Consider the following 23,627-nt stretch of genomic DNA (forward strand, 5'->3'; position numbering starts at 1 on the left):
CACAGTCTATTATCTCTTGTCCTTCTAGCTCACTTCCTTTGGTAACCCAACTCCAATAATTTTTAAACCACACAAGACCTTAACATCAGTTGATCTTAGCAATTTTTCATTTTCCTGAACCCCCTCCTTACCCAGCTTAGATTCCATGCTCCATCAACATAATCACTCCCTTGCATTTATTATCTTCAGTTACCTGCCTTTCTTTTTAGTAATTGTACATGGTTGGGAAAACCACAGCTCTACTTAAATGCAAATGTTTATCTACGAAGCACCTCCATTCATACAGCTGAATATGACTGGAACAAAACCTACAAAACACTGTCTCATTTAATATTCAGGTTAACTATCTTCAAGTGACTTCTCCATATCTTTTACATCCCATGTCAAATCTATTAGCATTTCTTACTCACTTTTTATTCCAAAAATCATATTGAGACTCAGCCCCACTTTTTATCATCTCTGTTGCTCTCACTCTTGTCCAAACTACCATCTTCTCTTTCCTAAATTTTTACTATAACCTCCTCAGTGGCTTCTCTGCTTTACGTTTGACTGTAGTTTATTCTCAACAAAGCAGTCCAAAAAAACCTTTTAAAATGTAGATCAGATTGCATCTTTTTTTTCCTCACAACCACCCATGTTTCTTCTCACGTTTCTTACAGAGACCTACCCACCCTGCGTAATATGGTTCCTGGCTTTTTAAGCCTCATTTCCTGCTGTTTCCCTCTCTTTCTGAGTCTTTTCAACCACCCTGGCCTCCTGGCTTTTCTCTGAATCTGCTAAATGTATTCTTCCTTTAGGGCCTTTCACTGTAGCTTCCTCTGCTTGGAAGGCTCCTCCCCAGGTTTCCTTGCTCCTTAGTCTTCATAAGGTCTTTGACCTGCCTATTTAAATAGCACTTCCTCTCACGTACCCCCTTGTTTTCCGCATTAGGTGTATCAGCATTTGCCATACTATATACTTTACTTGTTGGTCTCTTTCTCTTCATTAAAATGTAAGCTCATTGTTATACCTGTAGCACCTAGGACGCTGCCTGGCCATAGTAGGCACTCAGATTTGTTGAACAAATGAATGAATGATTGATAAAGTGTTCATCCACTGAAATTGTTAGGCACATGTTTAAGCAAGCTGTAGTATGATTGAGCTGAAAGAAATTGCATGTTACAATGTTAATGCCTTTGTCCTTCAGTTGCTTAGATAATTGGAAGGATAAACACCAAAATGTTAACAGTAGTTGTCTCTAGTTAGTGGCATTTCTTGTATCATTTCCATAATTGTTTTTCTGAGTATTTGGGAAGTGATCGTGTATTACTGCTATTAGGAGATTTTAATTCCGTTTTCAAGATACAATACGAGAGCTAGCATAGCGACGTGGTTCACTGAAGGACTAAGGGAAACTCAGTCACAGCAGGAAGACTGTTACCTCAGGCCCATCAGATGAATACTGGACAGTAATTTTAAGGACACTCTCAAGAATAGAAGAAGAGAAAGAATTCACTAGTATGTCACTGTACCTTCATCTTCAAAATTTACATTTCTGAATTATTTAGAATGAAGTCCTCTAGCAACTTGAGTCCTCTTAAATGCTGCCCACTGAATTCTAACACAGTAGAGGAAGCCTTTGTAGTCAAGGCCTTCTGTGAGGGCCTTTTTTGTATCTTCTGTCTCATTTGTCAGAATCTCAGTTACTTAAAATAACTTTTATGATTCTTAACCGTCTTTTTATGTTCATAGTACTGGTGGTGACTTTTTTAGGACCTGGATTGAACTTTTTCATCTTTGGCTTCTCACAGCTTACCACAGTGCTTGGTACATAACAAGTACTCAATAAATGTTTATTGAATAATTTTTTTCAATTGATCAGTGATAGTATTAGTCTCTCATAGTTACCTTTGCTAGGAAAAAACTTTTGCTTGGATAGTAAATCTCCCATTGCTATATAGATAAACTTATGTGGTAGTGAGGAGTTGTGGGGTGTGGGTGGGGGAGAGGGAGAGAAGAAAAAAAAAGAAGGAAAAGACACAACAATGATGGACTATTTCATTAGAAAAGACAAATGCACCCACTCGTTGAATTACAGACTTTCTTTTTTTTATTGGAAAGGGATTTCATTGGGGAATTTTCCTAGTGACATGATTTGTTCTACTCTTGTTGAATTAGGAAAGTATTTTAACTTCAATATTATGATAAACTAGATGTATAAATGTCAGTGCTAATAGCTTAGTATTTTAGTCTTCTCAAATTGATGCCTGTGGTATCTGGACATTTTTTGGCCTCTTCTTGTAAATAAGGTCTCAGTGATGTTTAAGGAACAGCAACTTGTGGCCAGAAAATAAAAAAGCTGCATATTATCCAAGTTAAGCAATATAAACGGGACTCAGGAATCCCCCACTAGATCAAAAATCTCCTAGAGAAGGATGTCCTGAGCTTACAAACTAGAAACCTTCAATCTAATTTTAAATAAAGCCTTTTACGTAGTATGAGAGCATTTTTTAGTTGGTAATCAATTGGCACTATTATGTAGGCTTACTAGATTTGCAAATTTACAAGTTTTTACAAGTCAGTTGGGTCCCTTCCTCAGGAAATCAGTTTAAGTTTTTTTTTCCTATATTGACTCAAAGAGCCTAGTTGTCCTTAAATCCTGTGAATATATTTGCCTTATAATTTGACGGCATTGAGTCAACACCCTTATAGGGTCTGTAGTGTTGTAAAAAGAGAAACTGTTCAATAAAGGATCACTAAAAAATTAGTCTGTGCTGGATAAAACCAGTGTTGGACATGAGTACTGTGCTTTGCTTTAAAGCACCTACAACTATTCAAGGAAGTATATCCTGGCCAATTACTACTTTCAAAATGGATACTTTTAATTTTGAAAAGCAAATGAGCTGTATCTTTGTGAAATGAAACCATGGCTGTAAATAAAATAAATGTACAATGAAATGGTGATTTTTTTTTTTAGCAGAAAAGTACTAATGTATTTGTGTAACATTAAAGTTCATAGAGATTGTAGAACTGTTCTAATTATTAAATTAAACTGTTTCAAACCAAACGTGCTTGGGAAAGTGCATTTTTCAATTAATCACTGTGTGTCAACACGTTATACTAAGTAGACCTGTTTTGAGTGTCATCAGTGTGCCTGAAGTATACGGATAACAAGAACGATAGCTTTCATTTTTGAGTACTTATCACGTTCTGGCCATTGTGCACTAAGCATGGATTAATTCTCAAGGAACTCTATATAATAGGTGTATTTGTTATTCCCAGTTTTTAGATTTAGAGACAGGCATAAAGAGGCTAAAAAGAATTGCTCAAGATTACACAGCTAATATCTAAGCGGTGGTACAGTATTGGAAAATAGGTCAAATCTAAATATGTTAAAAAATATATTGATTGACTCTAATGTTGAATTTTGTTCTCTGTTTTTGTTCCCCTTTCTAGTTGATTTGGAGCACATGCGAACAGTAAAACCCGAAAAACACTTAAGGTTTTGCCAGGAAAATGGTTTTAGTAGCCACTTCGTCTCAGCGAAGACAGGAGACTCTGTAAGTAAAATAATGAATACTGAATATTACAATTGTTTTACTTTTATATACTAATATTCATAGGAAGTATACTTCTATTACTTAACTTTTGGAACAAGTTAATTCCTATGAAGACATGAAATATGTTAGGTTAGATATAGCATGGGTATTCTGTTTGTATTTCTCTTGTAATTCATTTAACATAATTTCACGGTTATTTTAAGGAATTAAAAAAATATGAAAGTCAAAAAGAATATAAACCATTCATAATCTCCAGCATTCGGAGATGACCTCATATGATTCCTTCCAGTCTTATTTTTCTGATGCTCACAAATACTAGTCCTACTGTCAAGGGACTGCATTTACTGTGTGCGTACTTTGTGATGGGCACTGTACTACTGTGATTCTCTCTGTTTTATAGAATAGTCTTAGAGAGGTTATGTAGTAGGGGTCCAGGGTACACAGAATAAGGGTGGAGGTAGGATTTGTAAACCTAAGGATTGACAATCTAGGGCTCACCATATTAACCATGTTAAATATTTATTTAACAAAATTGAGGTTATAATATAGAAATAAGGTTGTGTTTTACTTTTTAATGTATTTATCTGTAGAAAATTTTATCATGTCACTTAATATTACTAAATAGATTTAATAATCCATTAGATTTAAGAAATCATTAAATAAATGTTCAAAAATTTATTCAACCAAGTACCTATTGTTGGGCATGTAGATTACTTCCAAGTTCGGGATGTTGTTAAATTTTGCAAAATTTTAATGTAAAATTTTGTCCATAATTTTTGATGTTTTGATTTTTTCTTTGGAATAGACTCCTTGAAAGATAATTGAAACCTATTGATAAATTACTGCCAGAAAGCCTAAGTTAATTTATATCACCACCAGCATTGTGTGAGCACCGTATCACTGTACTCTTTTTTAACATTCAGGATTTATTTATTCTTAAATCTTTGTCCATTTGGTAGGAAAAACTAATTTTTTTTGGCTATGTAAATTTGAATTTCTTTGCTACTGAAGTGGAAATTTAAAATTTTTTATTACTTATTAATTTTCTGCTTATTGTGTGTTTATAATTTTCTATTGCTTTTTAAAGTTTTCTGTGACCATTTTTAAGGTGGGGATAACAGCCATTTGTCATAATTTTTGCAGATACTCTCCACTGCCCAGATTTTTATTTGACTTAATTTTCTTGGCATTTTCAACCAAAGGAAGTTTGTATTTTTTTTTCTGTGGTTTAATCTTTCTGGTGTTTTTCCTTTATGATGTCCTTGATGGTTTTTATGCTTGGGATAAATACTAAGTAATATAAGGGTATTTAATCTTTTGGGGGGTCTAACATTTAAAAATGTGACCTCTTGGAGCGCTTTCCCCCAGGGTGGTGCAGACACGGGCACATACCTATACATGTCATTAAAAAAATAATAACATCAGTACTCCTTGGTAAGTCCACCCATGGACTGGGCTTTCACCCGCACGTATCTTCCTAGGGGTCTTCTGTCATTTTGGAATTATGTTACCTTTCAGTATTTTAGCTTGTGTTTAACCATTTAATATTTTTTGTGTACTTATGTTGAACCACCTTTAAAAATTCTTATTGTTTTCTTGTTAAGTGTAACTTTGAGATGGTTTGTTCTTGTGAAATCACTTTGAGGCTTTTAGTCATCTCCATTCCCAGGTTACTTCCCTTTGTTGCTTGAGAAGCTGAGTTTCTGGCTTACTGTGCTTTCCCTGATACTACCTTTGTCATAATTCTTAGTGATTTGGCATCTTTGTCTGTTCTCCACCCCACCTCAGCCACTCACTCCCGTGCATTGTCTTTACAAAACACCGCAGCCTTTCTGTTACCTCATATTGCATATCACGCATCCTAATCGCTGACCACCTTCTGTCTTTCCAGCTCACAACCTTGAGTGCCCTAACCCAGTCAGTCTGCAACCCGTGCAGGACCTACAAGACACTGATCCTAACACTTTTTCAGTGTCCCTAATTTCCTTTCATGTCCTCATTTTCCTCTCTTCCTAACTTAAATGTCATGGCCAGCCAAGCACATCCTGTCAGTTCCCTTTCCCCTTGTTCACGTTATCTGACTCATTGGGCTGCCTTAAACCAAGCCCCCACCTTTATGTGGCTGCACTCATGGGTTTGAACGTGATCAGAGAAAACAGAGGCATGGTGGAGGTTTCACTTAAAGTTCACAGTCAGTCACTTCAAGTGGGCCCTAGTGCTGCTCAGTAAGTGTCCATATCCCACTATCTCTCTCCCTCACCCAGATGGCTATTTCATAGCTTCTCTTCTCTCCTCAAATCTTCAAAACTTCCTCGTCCATTCTCTCAGCTGACGCCCTCGTTCTTTATTTTATAAGAAATTTGACAAACAGAAATCGACTTTCACATACTTCTGCCACCACATCTACCCCAGCTCTCCTTCCCACCCCACATCTGTATCTTCTGTCTTCTCTGCGGTTACTATGGGGTACGCTGTCTGTGCTCCTAGTCATTTCCTCTGTTGTGCATTAGTCCCATTTCTCATTGCCTAGTAGCAAACATCGCTTAGCAGTTCTCACTCTCTCCTGCGTCTTTTTTTGTCTCCCAGGTTATTCTATCAGTATACAAAATATTATGACTTCTCTTATCTTAAATACAAGAAAACCCTTGATCCCACATCTTTAGCTATTCTTTCTTCTGCCACTTACCAGTGGAATATTTTGAAAGAGTTGTCTCCAGTTCTCTCCTCCCAACTTCTCTTCAACAGTTCCAGTCAGAATTTGGTCCCGTGTTTCACCCAAAATGCTCCTATTAAGGTTACCAGTGACCTCCTTTTTGTTAAATTTAGTGGTCAGTTCTTAGTCCTCATCTTACTTGACTTAGCTGCAGCATATAAAATAGTTGATCACTCTCTCCACTTTGAAATATTTTCTTCAGTCAGCTTCCAGGATACCACCCCTCCTGGCTTACCTCCTGCCTTGCAGACTGCTCTCTTGGTCCCCTCTGCAGATTCCTTCTTATCCTTCTGTCTTCTAAATATTGGAGTGCTCTAGGGCTCGGTTCTTGGGTATCTTTTTTTAAAATCTCATTCCTTTAGTGAACTCGTCTAGTCTCATGGCCTTGACCAGACCTCTTCCCTGAACTCCACACTCGTGTACCCCAGCACCTTTGCTTATATGTCTAATTGGTAGTTCCGGTTTAATTCAGGTCCTGAACTCTTTGATATTCTCCCCTCAAATCTCTCACAATCTTCCCCACTTCAGGAATGGCAGATCTTCTACCAGTTGCTAAAGCCAAGAAAATTCTGGAGTCATCCTTGACTCCTCTCTTTCTTTCACACACTACATCTATCTATTACCAAGTCCTGTTGGTTCTACTTTCAAAATATATCCATAATCTAGTGACTATTTCTTACCATCTCCACTGCTACCACTTTGTTCCAAGCCTCCATCATCTCTTACATTAGTATCCTTGCTGTTTTCTCTTTTTGTACCTTGATTTCTGAAGTGAAAACTAAATACAGCAACCAGGTCGACCTTGTTAAAAATAGAAGTCACATCAAACCACCCTCCACTTTACTCAGAGAAAAAGTCAGAGTCCTTCCAGTAGCCTACCAGATCTTACTTACGTGATTTGTACACTCTTATTCTCTTTGGTAATTTTCTTTTACAATCCTCTTTCTCTCCATTCCACCACACTAACTTTCCTGTTTCTCCTTGAACATTGACCATCAGTGAACTATACTATATAATGCTCTTTGGGGTAGAAATGATGTAAGCCTTTCGAGGACATGTATCTCTTTTTGATTAGAAATCAAAATTAAATTAGTATAGTTGCAATAAATATTCAGTAAGTAATCATAAGTAGGGATAAGAATATGATAGGACACTTAGAAGCAAAGACAAGTTATGTGTAGCAGTCAGTGACTGGAGTGGAGCTCTAGGAGTCATAGTGGACCCAGCATAAACCTCCTATGTACGAAAGGCTGTTTATAGAAAAGTCTTTGTAGGTTTTTGTTTAATGATAATGGAGTATGCTGCTCCTTTTCTGTTTGATAAAATACAGTGAAGATTACTAAGTTGTTTTGCTCAAGAGATACGGAGAATTTATTAAAATTGGTGAGAAGCACAAAGAGGATTGAAAGGTTAGAAAGTAAGACCTTTTAAGATAAAGCTAATGCCAGATCAAAAGGCCAGTGTAGAACTGCCAGTGAGGACTTCATACAGGTGGTACAGACTGCTTGACCCTCATTTTCTTCAGGACTTACGGGAGTTTGTTATGCTAATAGTTTTTTTAAAATGTGGTATCTGTAATTAATTATCTTATGTTAAATATTTAAAAGAGTGATTTGTGTATGTTTAAACCAGTTCAGTGAATTGTATGAATTTCCAAATTACGGTTTAATCATTTAGAAAAATTATTACACTTAAAATGTTGCAGTATTTGACAAAGCTATTTTTGGAATAACCTGGTACATCATAGTTTTGCAGTTCTTGCTGTTTATCATTTTTTAGAAAGTTCAATTTACTTGAAAGTAACTTAAGCATGCCTGTTTTAAATCATTTAAACCTATTTTTGTTATGTAGGTCTTCCTGTGTTTTCAGAAAGTTGCTGCTGAAATCCTTGGAATCAAGTTAAACAAAGCAGAAATAGAACAGTCACAGGTGATTATATTGAACTTTATATTTAAAAAAATAATTTATTTCTTAAATGACATTAATTTTCACCCTGAATCCTTTCACATTTATGTACATATTCCAAAAAGCCCTAGAAATAGATTGTGTGTGTGAATTATGGTTTGTGCAGAAGATGGAGGATGTTAACTTTTGCCAAATTATGATACCCTTGAAACTGCATTTTGTCCTTTGTGTTGGAAGAAATTAGATTACTATAATAAAAATTTCATCGGTGGTTATATAATGAGTTAAGATACTGACCATATTGTTTTGTACTTCATTAAGTTCTTCTTCCTAGATTACTGTACAATATTCTTTTTGTATTTCATATCAAATCCCAACTATTTATCAAAGTTTATCTTAATTAGTAAGAATTTACTCCATTTGGCATCTTCCATGTTTGCTTTGGTAAAACATTATTTTTTCTAAAGTCTTGTTCTCTGTTCCTCTCTAAAACATCCTCCACTGTAATGATACTGATTTTAATAGTAATTAATGATATTTATTATTTTATTGTTAATTTAATAATGGTATTAATTATTGAGGATTTCCGAATTCTTTTACTATTCCTAGACAGTTCTCTTAACTAAGAAATAAACGTGAATACCAATGATCAAGCATTTAAAAATACTACTACACTAGCCAATTCACATTTGATTGAACGAAACTCAGAACAAAAGCCTATAAGGTTAAGCTTCGGAAGTGATTTGCTTAGAAGCAACAAATAAATTACATTTTTCCTCAATCCCTTCCACTGCGTTCCTGCTCCTTGCAGCTAAAAAGGTATAATGATATTTCCCCATCCTTAAATTTTTCTTTACTTCTTTTGGAGTTAGTTCTGTGTCTTATTTTCATGGTCACTCTGTGTGTGTGTGAGGGGGGTGGTTTATAACAATTTGAGAAAATAGCAATTGAAAATTGTTACGCTGCTGTGGCTATTTCTAGGACTTCATTAAAATATTTGGAACTCTGGAAATCTGCAACCTGTTATTTCTCATTATACAAAAAATGTTTATTTCAGCACTTACTATGGCTAGGCACAATGTTCAGATATTTATGCCATATAAATTGCTCCCAGACACAAAAATAGTTACTTGGTTTTGGTCTAGGAGAATGGATACAAGAAAGAGAAATCACCGTGATTTGCTTGATTGCACAGAACTTGGCAGGCCGCAGAGGTCGAGTGATTCCTCTGATTTTTAGCTTCATTTTCTAAATGATGTTTGTCCCTGGTTAATCAGATAGTCCATGAATGATTATCAAACAGTCACAAATGATTTATTGATCATGTATTACAAATGTGGTTTAGTGGTGGATCCAGAGGAAATTAAAAGAGTTTAAGATGCAGTCCCTGCCTTTAGTGAGGAAAAGTAATGTATTATGTGCCAGGCACTGTGTTATCTCATTTAATCCTCATAATAACTCTGTGGGGCAGGTGGCAGTTCATCACTTTAAGGTTAGGAAACTGAAACTGTGGAGAGGTTAAGTAACTTGATCTGCGAATCTATGGTTAGGCAGTGGTGGAGCCAGGATTTGAACTCAGGCCTATCGGACGGCAGTGTGCCTAGTATTTTCAGTCTTCCATATTGGGGGAAGATTTACTGAGGATTTGGAGTGGGGAATTGAAAAAGAAGTTGGTATGAACAAGCTGAAAAGCTTAGTTTGTATTTTGGAAACAGAAGAGCAGTTTGGTTAAATAAATGACCATTTATGTTACAGTGTGAAGGGAATTTCAGAAAAGATTATGGAGGTTTACAAATGCCAAGTTGGTAAATTTTATCTCACATATTGACAGTGGGAAATAATTTTTTAAGCAGGGAAATAAATGAAAGCAGATTTTAGGTAGGATTAATCTAATGGGATTTTTTTGTGTGTGAATGGATGAGAAAGAGATTGAAGCAAAGAGATTGGGTTACTGCCCTCATGTGATAAGGACCAAAATCCGAGTCGAAGGAAAGAATGAATGTAAGAGAGACATTTCAAAGAAGAATCAGTAAGACTTGTGGAATGACTGGATAGAAGGGAGAAGTCCAAGATCACATTGAGATTTCTCTCCTAGTGGAGCTGAAAAAGGGGGAGACGCAATGATTGGTGATCCCTCCCTAGAGGGGAGGGTGTGCTGGTGCAACACAGGCTGCCATCGGAGCTCCACGGCGTGCTCGGGTTCAGGGTAACTCCAGAGAGGTGGACTGACGCAGATACTTTTGAAAGGCAGAATTTTAGAGAAGTTTTACTAATATTTTTAGCTCGCTCTAGGTCATAAGAGCCAGAAACTTACTGTTTAGACTTTAGAGATGGACTTGACACCTAAGCATGTTTTAACTAAAGCAGTATCAGATGTGTTAACTGCATAGCTCTCTACCCTCCCTGTGCACCCCTCCTTGTTTGTTAGTGCACCCCGTCTTGTTTATTATGCTGTGAGGTTTAATTCAGTCTTCAGTTTCTTGGTGTTTACTTTGAATTCATTCATTAAAGGATGAATTCAAGCTACTAGAACCTTCCTGTATTATGTTCATCAGAATCCTTTGTGTGTGGGAACTTCAGTCTCCATTCCCAAAACTAGTGAATTTGGTGCCTTTGACAGTTGAATTATTTATCTCACATTTACCATTTCTCAGTGGAAACATTTTTTTAAAGTTGGTTTTTTTAAAAAAGATTCATTTATAGGAAGGTACTTACTGTGTGTTGAGCACAGTGTTATTTTTTATTGAAATGATATTTGATGTATAACACTGTATAAATCTAAGAGGTATATAACATGTTAATTTGATACGGCTATATATTGTAATATGATTGTCATTGTGGCAATAATTAGCACCTCTATTACATTACATAATTATCCTTTTTAGTAGTTAGAATAAGTAAGTTCTAATCTCTTAGCAAGTTTGATGGTTATAAAACAATATTGCTATCTATAATCATTGTACTGTGCATTATATTTCTAGGGCTTATTTACTAATCATTGTAAGTTTGTACTCTTAAACAACATTTGTCTTATCTCCCCATCCTCTGGGAACCACCATTTTATTCTATGTTTTTACAAATTTGGCTTTTTAAAATTCCACATCTAAGTAATATCATACTTTCTCTGTCTGACTTATCTCATTTAACACAATGTGCTCCAAGTCCATCCATTTTTTCACAAATAGCAAGATGTCCTCCTTTCTCATGCCTGAATAATATTACACTGTATATATACTTAGCCCCATGTTTTCTTTATTCATTCACCTGTCACTGGACACTTAGGTTGTTTCCATATCTTGTATATTGTAAATAATGCTACAGTGAACTTGGGGGTGCATATGTCTTTTTGATTTATTGTTTCATTTTCTTTGGATAAATACCCAGAAATGTAATTGCTAGATGGTGTGGTAATTCTATTTTTAACTTTTTGAGGAAATTCCATACTGTTTTCCACAGTGGCTGCACAAATTTACATTTCCACCAGCAGTGCACGAGGGTTTCCTTTGCTCCACATCATTTCCAACACTTATCTCTTATATTCTTGATGACAGCCATTCTAACAGGTGTGAAGTGATGTCTCATTGTAATTTTAATTTGATGATTAGTGATGTTGAGCACCTCTTCATGTACCTGTTGGCTATTTGATATCTTCTGAAAGTTCATTTAAAAGCAAAGAAGTTCAGATTTTATATATACAGAATGTGGTGGGGGAGTAGGGAGGAAAGGGAGGGAGAGAGAGTGTGTACACCTGTTTTCTGTGATTTTTATGTCATTTGAGGGGCTCCTGAGGGAATTTGGTGTCACATTTGAAAGTGTTTTGTATTACTTTATACAGAAGGAGCTAGATTGTAGACTCACCAGTCACATAGAAATAGACACTATAGTAACTTCATTTGTGACATAAATATTTATAATAAGGTTTTAGTCTTGGTTCCATTCACTGATTATTTAAAGAGATTTTGCTATTTTAGTTCTAACCTAGATTGTTCCTGTTTGAGAGTCATATAAAATGAGCTATCAACACACTACAAGTTTTGCAAGGAAGGGAAGAGGGAGAAAAGAAAGGGAATGCAGTTTATTAATACAGCAGACATTTTTTGAGGGTTTACTTTGTGCCAGGACACTAAAATCTGGTGATACAGAGATGACTAAGTTAAATTCCTTGTCCTCAAGGAGCTCCCAGAATACATGAGGGCAGGCAGATATTTAAACAGTTAAGTATGCTCTGATGCCTTTTTTTTTTTTTTTTACAGTTCTCAATTAGTTAGTGGTTTTATTTGCGTCATTTATCTATTCACCTCTTTTCTGTCCCCACCTACGCTCCTCTGATAGTGTGAAAGTTGGGACTAGTTGTTAACAAATGTCCAAGTTTCCCAGACTGTTGAGATTTTCTCATTTCTCTTTCTTCCTTTCTTCCTTTATTTCTTTCTTTTACTGGGGATCAAACCAGGCACCTCGTGCGGCGTGCTCTCTGCCAACTGGGCTATTACTCCATCCCAGATGTTTTGTTTACAAAGGAGTCAAACCTTTAGAAGAAATAAATTTAGAAGTGCTATTCTCTGAGGAACTCCAGCATTCAGCTCTTTAATAATACATTAAATAATCTAAAAAGAAAATGCATAGTTCTATGTCTTATCTCTTTCAGTCTGAATTGCAAGGAGGGTTTGTCCTATATACCTGGCGTTAAGAGTTCTTAATACATTTTTAAGCTTTGACATTTCCACTGGCCAGTTAATAAGCTATGACTTTGTTTGGTTTGAAATAGGTATGCATTAGTTTCTCTTTTTTTTAACTGAAGTTAAAAAAAACATTGGTTTCAGGTATACAACATAGTGATTCGATATGTTTACAGATTATCCATATAAACTTATTTTAAAAATTGGCCATATCCCCTGTGTTGTACGTTACATCCTTGTATTTTACTTATTTTATACCTAGTAGTTTGTACCTCTTAATCCCCTTCCCCTGTCTTTTCCCTTCCCTCTTCCCTCTCCCCACTGGTAACCATTAGTTTGTTCTCCATATCTGTGAGTCTGTTTCTGTTTTGTTATATTAGTTTATTTTTTAGATTCTACACATGAGTGAAAACATACAATATTTGTTTTTCTCTGTATGACTTACTTCACTAAACATAATAACCTCCAGGTTCATCCATGTTGTTACAAATGGCAAAATTTCATTCTTTTTATGACTGAGTAATATTCCACTGTGTATATATGTATATATCACATCTTCTTTATCCATTCATCTGTTGATGGACACTTAGGTGACTTCCATAGCTTGGTTATTGTAAATAATACTGCTTTGAACATTGGGGTGCATGTATTTTTTCAAATTAGTGTTTTTGTTTTCTTTAGCTATATACCCAGGAGTAGAATTGCTGGATCATGTGGTAGTTCTATTTTTAGTTTTTTGGGGAACCTCCATACTATTCTCCATAGTGGCTGCATGAGTTTACATTCCCACCAGCAGTGCACAAGTGTTCCCTTTTCTCCACATCCTTGCCCACACTTGTCATTTCTTGTCTTTTTGACAATAGTCATTCTGACAGGTGTGAGGTTATATCTCATTGTGGTTTGATTTGCATATTCTTGATGATTAGCAGTGTTGAGCATCTTTTTATGTATCTGTTGGGTATCAGTATGTCTTTTGTGGAAAAATGTCTACTCAGGTCTCTTTTGCCCATTTTTAAATCTGTTTGATTTTTTGATATTGAGTTGTATGAGTTCTTTATTTATTTTTGATATTAACCCTTTATCAGACTTATCATTTGCAGATAGCTTCTCCCATTCAGTAGGAGGCCTTTTCATTTTTTTGATGATTGCCTTCACTCTGCATAAGCTTTTTTTTTTTAACATTTTTTTTATTAAGTTATAGTCGTTTTACAATGTTGTGTCAAATTCCAGGGTAGAGCACAATTTTTCTGTTATACGTGAACATACATATATTCATTGTCACTTTTTTTTTTTTGCTGTGAGCTACCGCAAGATCTTGTATATATTTCCCTGTGCTATACAGTATAATCTTGTTTATCTATTCTGCATATGCCTGTCAATATCTACAAAATTTTAAGTCTGATTAGGCCCCATTTGTTTATTTTGCTTTCACTTCCCTTGCCTGAGGAGGAGACAGTTCCAAAAAAATGTTACTAAGACCCATGTCAAATCATAGTCCATTTTTTCCTTTTTCTATTCACTTTTTAAATTTATTTTTTCATATAATTTCAAAACCAGATGGAATCTTAGAGACCTTGCAGAAAAACCTTGTGTCTTATAGATAAGGATATTTTGAAGACCAAGGGGGTGAAGTAACTTGCCCAAAGTTGTGAATGTTACTGGTAGCGTATAATGGTGCATTATACAGAAGAAAGAGGAGAGTGGCTTTCTTTAAGCTCCTACTGTGTGCAAAGTACCATGCTTTTAAAAATGCTACAGCAGTGCTTTAAATGGTAATCTATAATTTTGTTGCACCTTAAATTTGTATCATAATATTCTTTAATAGTTTACACAACTGTTTTCCATGCTAGACTCTTATGCATCTCAAAAACAGGGATTATACGTTATTTATCTGAATGTCTTCAATATGTAAAATAGTGGTTTGCTTTGAACGAATGATAGTGACAGGTGTTTTAGCCATCAAAGTCCGTCAAACTATGTTTGCTACATACCCTGAGCATGACAAAACTATGACTTTTGCAATGGTAAACATGCTACTGTTGGATTAAGATACAGTTGCAGACTTGACCAGATTTATCTTTAGTGTCTTCCCAAGCATCTCTACTACTTACTACCTTACAATCTCAACTCCGAGGCTGACTTCTTGCTTACCCTTGTGGATAGCTACCACTTCCATTTCTGGTATCCACTTGTAGATTCTCTTTAAGAGTAAGAGTTAATCTGGTGCTGAATCACACAGCTCCCTTCTCTTAAGGCCACTTCATTATTTTCACTTGATTGACTAGTAGCAGAGAATATAATTGACTTTGTGGCTCCAAAGTTGGTGTTTTGTAGGTAGCATTTTCTCTGAAAACATCAATGAATGAATGACTTGTAAGTAAGCCAGCTGCTGTGAAATCACCTACCATGAAGCTTGTAGCATGGAAATTATGCTTTTTAACTCATCGAAAGCAAAGATTTGAATCTGCAGAGCTTTGGTTCTGGCATCCAGTTCAGAAACTTTGTACAAAGCTTTATGTCAAACAGCCAAGGCCCCCAAGAAAGATGTTGCCTTGTTAGTTCTTCATTAACTTGATGAAAATCCAAGTCATTTATGTTAGTCAATACTTCGACCAAAATGTCTTGACCACAGGTCAGTAACCTGGTTGTGTTTATAGGACAGGGTTTAAACCATCATTTTGGAGGATTAATGAGTTGCTTACTGATTATGAAAATCCTTTCTCTTTATTGTAATCCATAGTTTGGCATGAAACAATTAGGTTTGGGGGAGGCCAGATGATGGTGTTCAGAGTTTCACTGACGTACCCCCTCATACCTCACGTGGCAGTTGGTAATGCTTCTGTTGATAGCATCAGGCTGAGTGCCCAGTAAATCATGAGCCTTGTCCAGAAGTTAATGCTGCCTGCCAGAGAACTGGAGCAGAGCCCGTCCAAGGCTCACTCACTGCAGCGTCCTGTCCTCTACCCTCATTTGTTTATCCAAGCTTTATAAACATTATCCCAAGCAGCAGCCTGATTAACGTTTTTCTCTCTCTTCTAATTAGTAGATGCTATTATGAAAGAAGGTATTTCTGAAATAAAATATTTGAAATTATTTTAAAAAGTGAGAATAGTTTCAAGTGTAAAAAATTTGGGGAGCATGTTATCTCTACCATATTTGTCATATGTAGTCTTTTCATCTTAAGGGTTATAGCAATAAAAAACCCTAACTTTGATTCCTTTATTTAGCAAATCTCTTAGATATTTGAAAACAACAGCTGTTGTGCTTAAATATTGTGTGTCAGGATTTTTTTTTAATGACAGAGAAGTGTATTTTGAACTTGTTTATTTCTATATGGAATTTGGAAGCATGGAAGTTAGGGTTGTGAGGGGAGGAGGAGTGAGAATCAAAGGAAAATCTTTGACAAGTAATAAATACTATTAAATGTAAAAATTGTAAATGACATATAGCTTTCTCTGATTTCTGCGTCCTCTCCCCATCTTCAAAGAAAATTAACCACTCTTTCCTCTTTGTTCCCACAACATGTTATAAGCCTCCTGGTGAAGCACTTATCTCGTGTGACAGTTAGCTGGGTACATGCTCTCTTCCCGGTAGCTCCACAGAATTGATGAACAAATTCTGTGTAATTCACCCATGCATTCCCTGTGTAGAGTAACTGGCACATTGTGGATCCTCAGTAATGTTTGTTGAAGGAAGTTGAATTAATACTTTTACTGCACTTTAGCATGGAGAGGGCCCATAATTCTTTGTTGTCCTCTGAAATACTGGGCATTGTTTGTAATCGTGATACTAGAAATAGAACTCATAGCTTGTCTGGGAGGTTCAGTAGACATGTCTATTTCAATAATTAGAATTGTAAACAGTTGGACCTTTGTTCATTTTCTTTCCTTTTATATGCATATATTCTGCTGTTTCTTTTGTGACATGTTTAAATTTATGTGTATATTTCTTTTTCTCTTTTGGTGTTCCCTTCTATTTTCAGTTATTGAATATACTTTCCATTTTTTCTTTCTTTCCTTTTTTTCTCTTCTTCATGTTGTTTATGTTGTACGGAATTGACAGCGTATTGTCAGGGCAGAAATAGTGAAGTACCCGGAAGAAGATCATCAACTTACCAGCTCTGCTCAGAGTAGAATCTGTTCAGTACAGTAGTGCAGGTATTAATGAATAAACTTGCAGTTCGGGGGGAGGTGGGTGGGGAGGACTAGTGAATGCTGTCTTGTTCCTTATTCTTTATGAATAGAGATGTTCAAATGATTGTTGTATATTATTGGGAATTAATATTGCAGAAGTCCTGTTTCAGAACTTTGAAAAATCGATCTTTTGTCAGGAGGCTTACGACTTAAACAAGGAATTGGGAACGAATTAAAATAACATTTCAGTTACTTTCAAACGTATTTGTCTTTATGGTTGTGTTTATTACATGTGCAGTGAAGTGGAGAATTGAGGCAGTTATTTCATTATTCATTCTTCACCATTTTTCCTGAAATAGCCTGATAACTGAAAGAGTATTTTAAAAATTTGCCTTGAATTACCCTTCTTTGTCTGCTTGTATGTGCAGACTTAGTGAAAAAAAGTTGAAAATGGTAAAGGATTTGTTTTAATTTAAATTTATTACTTAGAGATGATTGTTAGGATATATTGCTAAATTCATTATTTAAGACACTCCTTGAAGTGTGTGTTAGAGGGAAGGAAGGAAGAGCTAAAAATGTCTTTTGGTTTAAATTATTTTAAAAATATAAGGTAATTTTGTAAATTTCTCATTATTCTATATTTTGTTAGAGTCATTATTCATAACCTAATAGTGAGCTGTTTCGGAAGTAAGTTAGGGATTTGTGAGAAAAGTATTAAAAATTAAAAAAGTTTTAAAAATTGGGTTGCTCAGAACATTTCTTCTTTATATGTCACATCTCTTTAATATTTATAACTCTTCTCACTAACTCACAAATTGATTAACATTTTAAAAGTTGTGTTTGGGAATAATGGCTTATGAAAATATTAATAATGACATTTTTTACTATGAAATGATGAAGTCTTAAGAGTTAAAATATGTAAATGACTAATTTTAATTCCTTTGCTTTAAATTATAACCAGGGTTTAATTTTTCATATTGATTTGCCGATTTTTTATTAGTGTCACATAACCAGAGAAGACTCCATTAAAGAATTGCTGTTACAGCCTTCAACAAACCAAACCTCCCCCAACCAAAAACACCCCAGTTTGACTTTAGTTGGTTCTGGATGATTCTTTTAATATCAGCTCCTGCTTCATTTATGATGTCTATCATCAGGAGTTCACCAGAGTTCAGAAAATAAAAATATACTCTAAGGAGCTCTTTGGAAATGTTCTGATAATAACTCTGTTTTCTTTTATGACAGAGGGTGGTGAAGGCAGATATTGTAAACTACAACCAGGAACCTATGTCAAGAACTGTTAACCCTCCTAGAAGCGCGATGTGTGCAGTTCAGTGAGCGCATTTTTCTTTTGTATTGATAGTTCTGGCTGCCCTTCGCCTCTGTGTGGGCCTGAGGACCTCTAGGAACTTGCTTTATCAGTGACCATCTCTGTAGTTCAGTTAACACTTTCCTCTTAACTCGCTTCATCATTACGAGCTGCCTCACAGCCGCAGGCAGCTCCTTGGACTGGAAAGAATTCAGCTTCGGGACCACACACTTTGAATGGAAAGCCCATTCTCTGGAAGTAGACTGCTTCATTGTAAAAGAATAATGTTGGTTCTCTTTATGTCCTCACTTCTTTTTTCCCCGATGTAAATTTTTTTAAACAAATATGAAAACTCTCCAGGTCTTGACCATCAGCCAGGATTTTGCCAGAGCACAGTTTCATTCTCTTATCTGAACTGATACCTGGCAAAGTATGCTTCGGAGTGCAAACATTTAAACGAGTAATATATTTTATCTACAGATACTTAAGAAGGCGTTCTTTTGCTATCTATTGTAAGTAAAAATATGTAAAGCTGTATCTAACTGAAAATGCTTGAAATAAAGCTATAATAGAAATACTTTTTTCATTTTTTTAAGAAAGGGCCTAAATTGTTTATATTGTAGCTGTAGCTCACGAAATAGTGAGTATTTGACATTGTATTTTTGTTACTGTATCATGGTCATTATGTATTGTGTGATACTCAGGTTAGACGGCTTTGTGAATTCTGATAAACGTCCAGCTGCTGCTCCAGTGGACTTCCTCCTGCAGGCTGCGTAAGAGAACTCCCAGGATGAGCTATGACTATTGTTGGATCATTGTGGATCAGACTGTACCTGATGTTCAGATGTTTTTCTCCTGCAAATAAATTTATTTAAATTACTTTGGGGGGGGGGAATTTTCTTTCTGCCATATTCTTTAGTTATAGAAAAACAAAGATTCTTTGGATTCAGACCAGTGATTGTGTGAAGTTTAATAGACATGAGTCACTTAGAGTTGTTAGGTGATTCTGTTAGACCAGTTAAAACCCGGACTCCGTAGCCCGGCATTTCAGGGCTCCATGTCAGCGGCATCCTGCCCCCTACCTTTCCTCACACTGCTCTTCCACCCGCCGCCTGCCTGTGCGCCAGTAGAGCCGTGGGCTCGCTCCTGTGTGCTTGTGAAGCTCTGCCTTCCTGTCTTTGCTGCAAGCCCCCTCTGCCTGGAATTCCTCCCCCTTCTCCCAATGTCTGCCTTCTGCCAGCCGGCGTCTAGGCACCACGAGGGCAGGGCTCTGTCCTGGTAGAGTTGTGTTGTGTTTTGTGTGCTCAGGCCCAGTGCCTGGCACGTGGGTGCCCCGTGTTTGCCACGTGAAACGGTGAATGCTGCCCCTCCAAAGCCTGTCCTCGTCTCCAGAGCTGCAGGTTCCACGTGAGTACCTCTCAGGTGGCCATTACCCCTTCCTGCCTTGGGTCACACTTGTCTGTGTCCTTGTGTTTTACTGTTCATAGACGATGAGCCTGTTGAAGGGCAGACCCTGTCCTCTCCTGCGTCCTTCAGGAGTGCCTGTCAGGGTGCCTTCCCTGGAGGAGACTTGCCGTAAATGTGTGCAGGAATTTTGGACATCTAATTTTACAGCTATAAGGGATTTTAGAAACCTTGTTGTTTCACATCTTGCGTGGCGGGGGAAACTGAAGGTCGGAGAGGAAAGGAGCTTGCCAGAAGTGGGGACGACCCTGGCAGTCCTGAGGCCGGGTGAGCGGGACTGCTTCTGGCACTCCTTGCTGTCCAGGGTGGGCGCCGCTCAGGTAAGAGCGTAGTTTTTTAATTAAAAAAGAAAAGGAACTTGAGGTCATGAAATCACAGTGATAGACCGTATAGGAGATCTTCTGTCTCTTGGCCAGGGTAACACTTTTTCAAGAGTGATTTGAAATTTAAGAAATTTTGAAAATTGGGCCTGCTGCACTCATTAGGCAGTGAGTCCAGCTTTCCCTACTTTGATTTCTGTGCTTTTCACTTTCTAGCAACTATGCAGCCTTTTTAAGCCTTTCGAGGTGGCATGCCCTTCAGGATAGTTCAGCTTATCCTTCCTTTCAAGACCTTTCTGATACATGCTGGTCGGTTGGCTAGGGCCGTTTAGGAGAATATAAAGTTGAATAAAAGATTTCAACCCTCAAGGACCGTACAGTCTAATAGGAGAGATGTTTGTTGTTGCTGCTGCTGCTTTAAAACTGTGGTTGGTTGAGGTCTACTGTTAACTAAATTTGCCCTGCTTTACATTCAGTAAGGGGTAAGACCATGCCTTTTTGATCATTTCTTGTCATTTATACATCTATGTGAAAATTTGAAGATTTTTAAAAGTGTTTTTTTTTCCAATCCCAATTATTGCAATATTAAAAGGTGTGACTTAACACGTACGTATGATTGTACAGGCATCTGGAGGAGGCAGAGAGAAACTACAGAAGGTCTGCGATCAGACCAGGGTACTTCAGTTGTGTGTTTATAAAAGTCAGAGCACTGAAGGGCACTGAACAGGGGGCAGGTGAGGGAATGGCTTTGTAGGTTTTCTCTCCCAGGACATTTCCAGGCACTTGTCACAGGAGCTGTTTTATTTCCACACCAGACTATGAGAAGGGTGTCATTGTCCCTGTTATGTACGAGGACATTGCAGTGAGTGATGTACACTAAATCCCTGCTTGAGGGTAGAGCCAGGATCCACACAAACCGTTTCTGAGAGAGGATGCACTCGGCCGAGTACTGAATTAGGTTGCCTTCCCCTTGTAGAGATCACACAGCTGACCTTCTTAGATGTTGATCAGGCCTAGGTGTTCTTCTGAGAGGTGGTGACGGCCAGTGCTGGTCCACCCACTTTCTCACGCCGACCATCTAGACTGGCAAGCGGTGTGTGTCTAGAGAGGCTCATGGTGGTAAGTTTGCCCTCTGATCACAGAAGGGAGGACAGAAAAATGCCTCCCCTGCCGTCAGTCTCATTGGTTTCATGTCTGTCCCATCCTAAGCTCGAAGGGTCATTGAGGGCCTTCTGGCTCGGGGAAGGCAGGCGCAGTGAACACGCAGTAAGCATATGGCCAAAGCAGATTTCTGAATTCCATATTACAATTTTCCCCATACCTCGGGTTTTATTTTTGAAACAAAAAACTAGGATTCATGCTTTTTTTACTTTGACTGTTACCTCTCCTGTCTACAGTTTTTAATTTAAAAAATTATAAGTCTTTCCATCTAGTTTTAGGCACTTTGTCTCCTGAAGACTCAAGCTATAAAGTTTCAAACACATTGTGGTCACTTCTGCTGCTTATTGAACTTTTGAAAACACAAAAGTTTTCAGCCAGAACTGGTCATTGGATGCTGCTTTTCAAGTGCACCCTCTATTATGTGTGGCAAACCACTCTGGAGTGGTTTTTGGAGTGGCCCAAAGAACTCCTGTGACTGCTTTATTATTCCAGGAGGAGGTAAGCCAGGACCCTTTAAAGTCGATCACTGAAACAATGTGATGGGGCATAATTGTGTGTCATTTAAAAATAGAAAAGTTTTCTGGCCATAACCCGTGCAGTGACTGCTGCAATGTTGGACATCCTGAAAAACAGTTGCAAGATTCAAAGAAAATGGAAATGCAGACCTTCTGAGCGTTGTGGTAGACGTCTGCCAGCGGCCTCCCCAGCGTCAGGTCACCGCTTCTCCCAACAACAGTGTCCTGATTTCCCGGTGGATCCCACCTCCATTTTCAACTACTCACAGCTCTAGGGATGGATTCTCACTGGCTTAAACCTATTAGGATATGAATTCCTCTTGGTCTCAGTGATTGGCTCAGCTAACTCCATCAGAGCTAATGAAACTGGAAGGGACATTTGCTGAGGTTTCTGAAAAACGAGAAAAAAGAAAAGAAAGCTTTCATCCCCTGAAGTTCCCAAATGACTCTTTGCCCACTGGACTTGAATGAGACAGGCTGTAGCTGTGAGCAGCACTGGCAGCCGGTTTGAGGACACGAAGGGAGAACCTGCCCAAATCCAGAGCTCATGCCAAGGGAGCAGAGGTGAGACATGGGGAGAAGCCCCTTCCCTGACATCGAGCCCCAGATCAAGGCAGGCTTGAACTGTGTAACAGCATGACTCGGTTTCCTCTGTCACTTTGGCTCGGGTTAGTTTATTTCCTTGTTAGTTCTTACATAAGCGGCTGTTATGTACCAGGGGCTTTGCTTGGCACCAAAGGTCGAGATGAACATGTCTGCGTTTTGTCCTTAAGGTCTTAGTCTAGGTACACATATAACTCATCGGAATGGAATCAGATGGTTAAATGCTTCAATAAAACTGTAATATAGGAAGATGTGGCTTAACAGTGAGTGAAGAATCAGGGATTTCAGATAACAGGAATCAGGGTCAACAGTATAAGGTAATTGCCTCTTATAGGATTACTTAACACAATCTTAAACTATGTTAATGCAAAAAGAGTCTCTGTTCTCTGGGTTGGTTTGTGAATACGTATCACCTGGAGAATCTTGATTTAGTAGGTCTAGGGTGGGGTTTGAGGCTCTGAATTTATAACAAGCTGCCAAGGAGTACTAATGCTGCTGACTTTTGGATTACACTTTGAATTGCAAGGGATTAGGGTATGCTGACATTATTTTTCCTTGTATGGGTGCCCCTCTTTAAGAGGGCACATTCTGATCATGGTGAAAAGATCCAATGTCATAAGAAACTGTTGAAGGAAGACGGTATGCTTAATTTGGAAAAGGGAAAGCCTCAGAGAGAGACTGATGGTAGTCTCCAGATAGGTGAAGACCATGCTTCGGAAAAAGCTTAAACTTCCAGTATGTAACCTATAGGACGCCAGCAACAGGATGGGTAGATAGAAGCTATCGAAAGAAAATTCTCATGCAGCCCAAGACAGAACGGTGCAAACATCTGCTCTATGCTTTATGAAGTGTCAGGTTTCAGGGTTGCAAACTCATGGCGTTAGGGGCTAGGTAAGTAAATAAATGAACACAAAGCAGTTAATATAAAACAATAGGAAGAGCATGTGCCTGGCTATAGCCATTCTAACCCCATTTTTAAAGTTACATTGGCCAAATAAAACCAGTGTATGGACAGGGCCACTGCTAACCCATACAGAATCATTGAGCCAATTAAGAAAAAATTTTCCTTTCTCAAATCATTTATTTCTCTCTTTTAGAAAATTGTCACACTGTTTCGTTAGAACTGATCATTTCACTGTCCTGTAAAATGTGTGATTAAATCTACAAGACCTGTGATGTGCATGGCAGCCCTACTGAGGGAGTGAATTCCGCCCTTTGGGTACTAGATCGCAGTTCTTGTGAGTGTAAACGTTAATGTCTGGATGCAAAGCTGATGATATTAAGAGAGA

The 23,627-nt window shown here is 37.5% G+C and overlaps 1 protein-coding gene across 3 annotated transcripts in view; it reads left to right on the forward strand.

The window, feature by feature from the left end:
• RAB28 (RAB28, member RAS oncogene family) overlaps window positions 1–19,155 on the forward strand; it is an 82,349-nt gene extending 63,194 nt beyond the window's left edge. Inside the window, exons 5-8 of one of the 3 annotated variants that reach the window (XM_031437273.2) lie at window positions 3,436–3,539; window positions 8,104–8,181; window positions 16,896–16,990; window positions 18,212–19,155. In XM_031437273.2, coding sequence (XP_031293133.1) covers window positions 3,436–3,539; window positions 8,104–8,181; window positions 16,896–16,985 — 272 coding nt within the window. In that variant the 3' untranslated portion in view covers window positions 16,986–16,990; window positions 18,212–19,155. The remainder of the gene's footprint in view (window positions 1–3,435; window positions 3,540–8,103; window positions 8,182–16,895; window positions 16,991–18,211) is intronic. The other 2 variants (XM_010975350.3, XM_031437281.2) reach the window with 2 other exon arrangements.
• Window positions 19,156–23,627: the final 4,472 nt, after the last annotated feature.

Source organism: Camelus dromedarius, chromosome 1 (assembly GCF_036321535.1).
Source record: "Camelus dromedarius isolate mCamDro1 chromosome 1, mCamDro1.pat, whole genome shotgun sequence".
Classification (NCBI taxonomy): Eukaryota; Metazoa; Chordata; class Mammalia; order Artiodactyla; family Camelidae; genus Camelus; species Camelus dromedarius.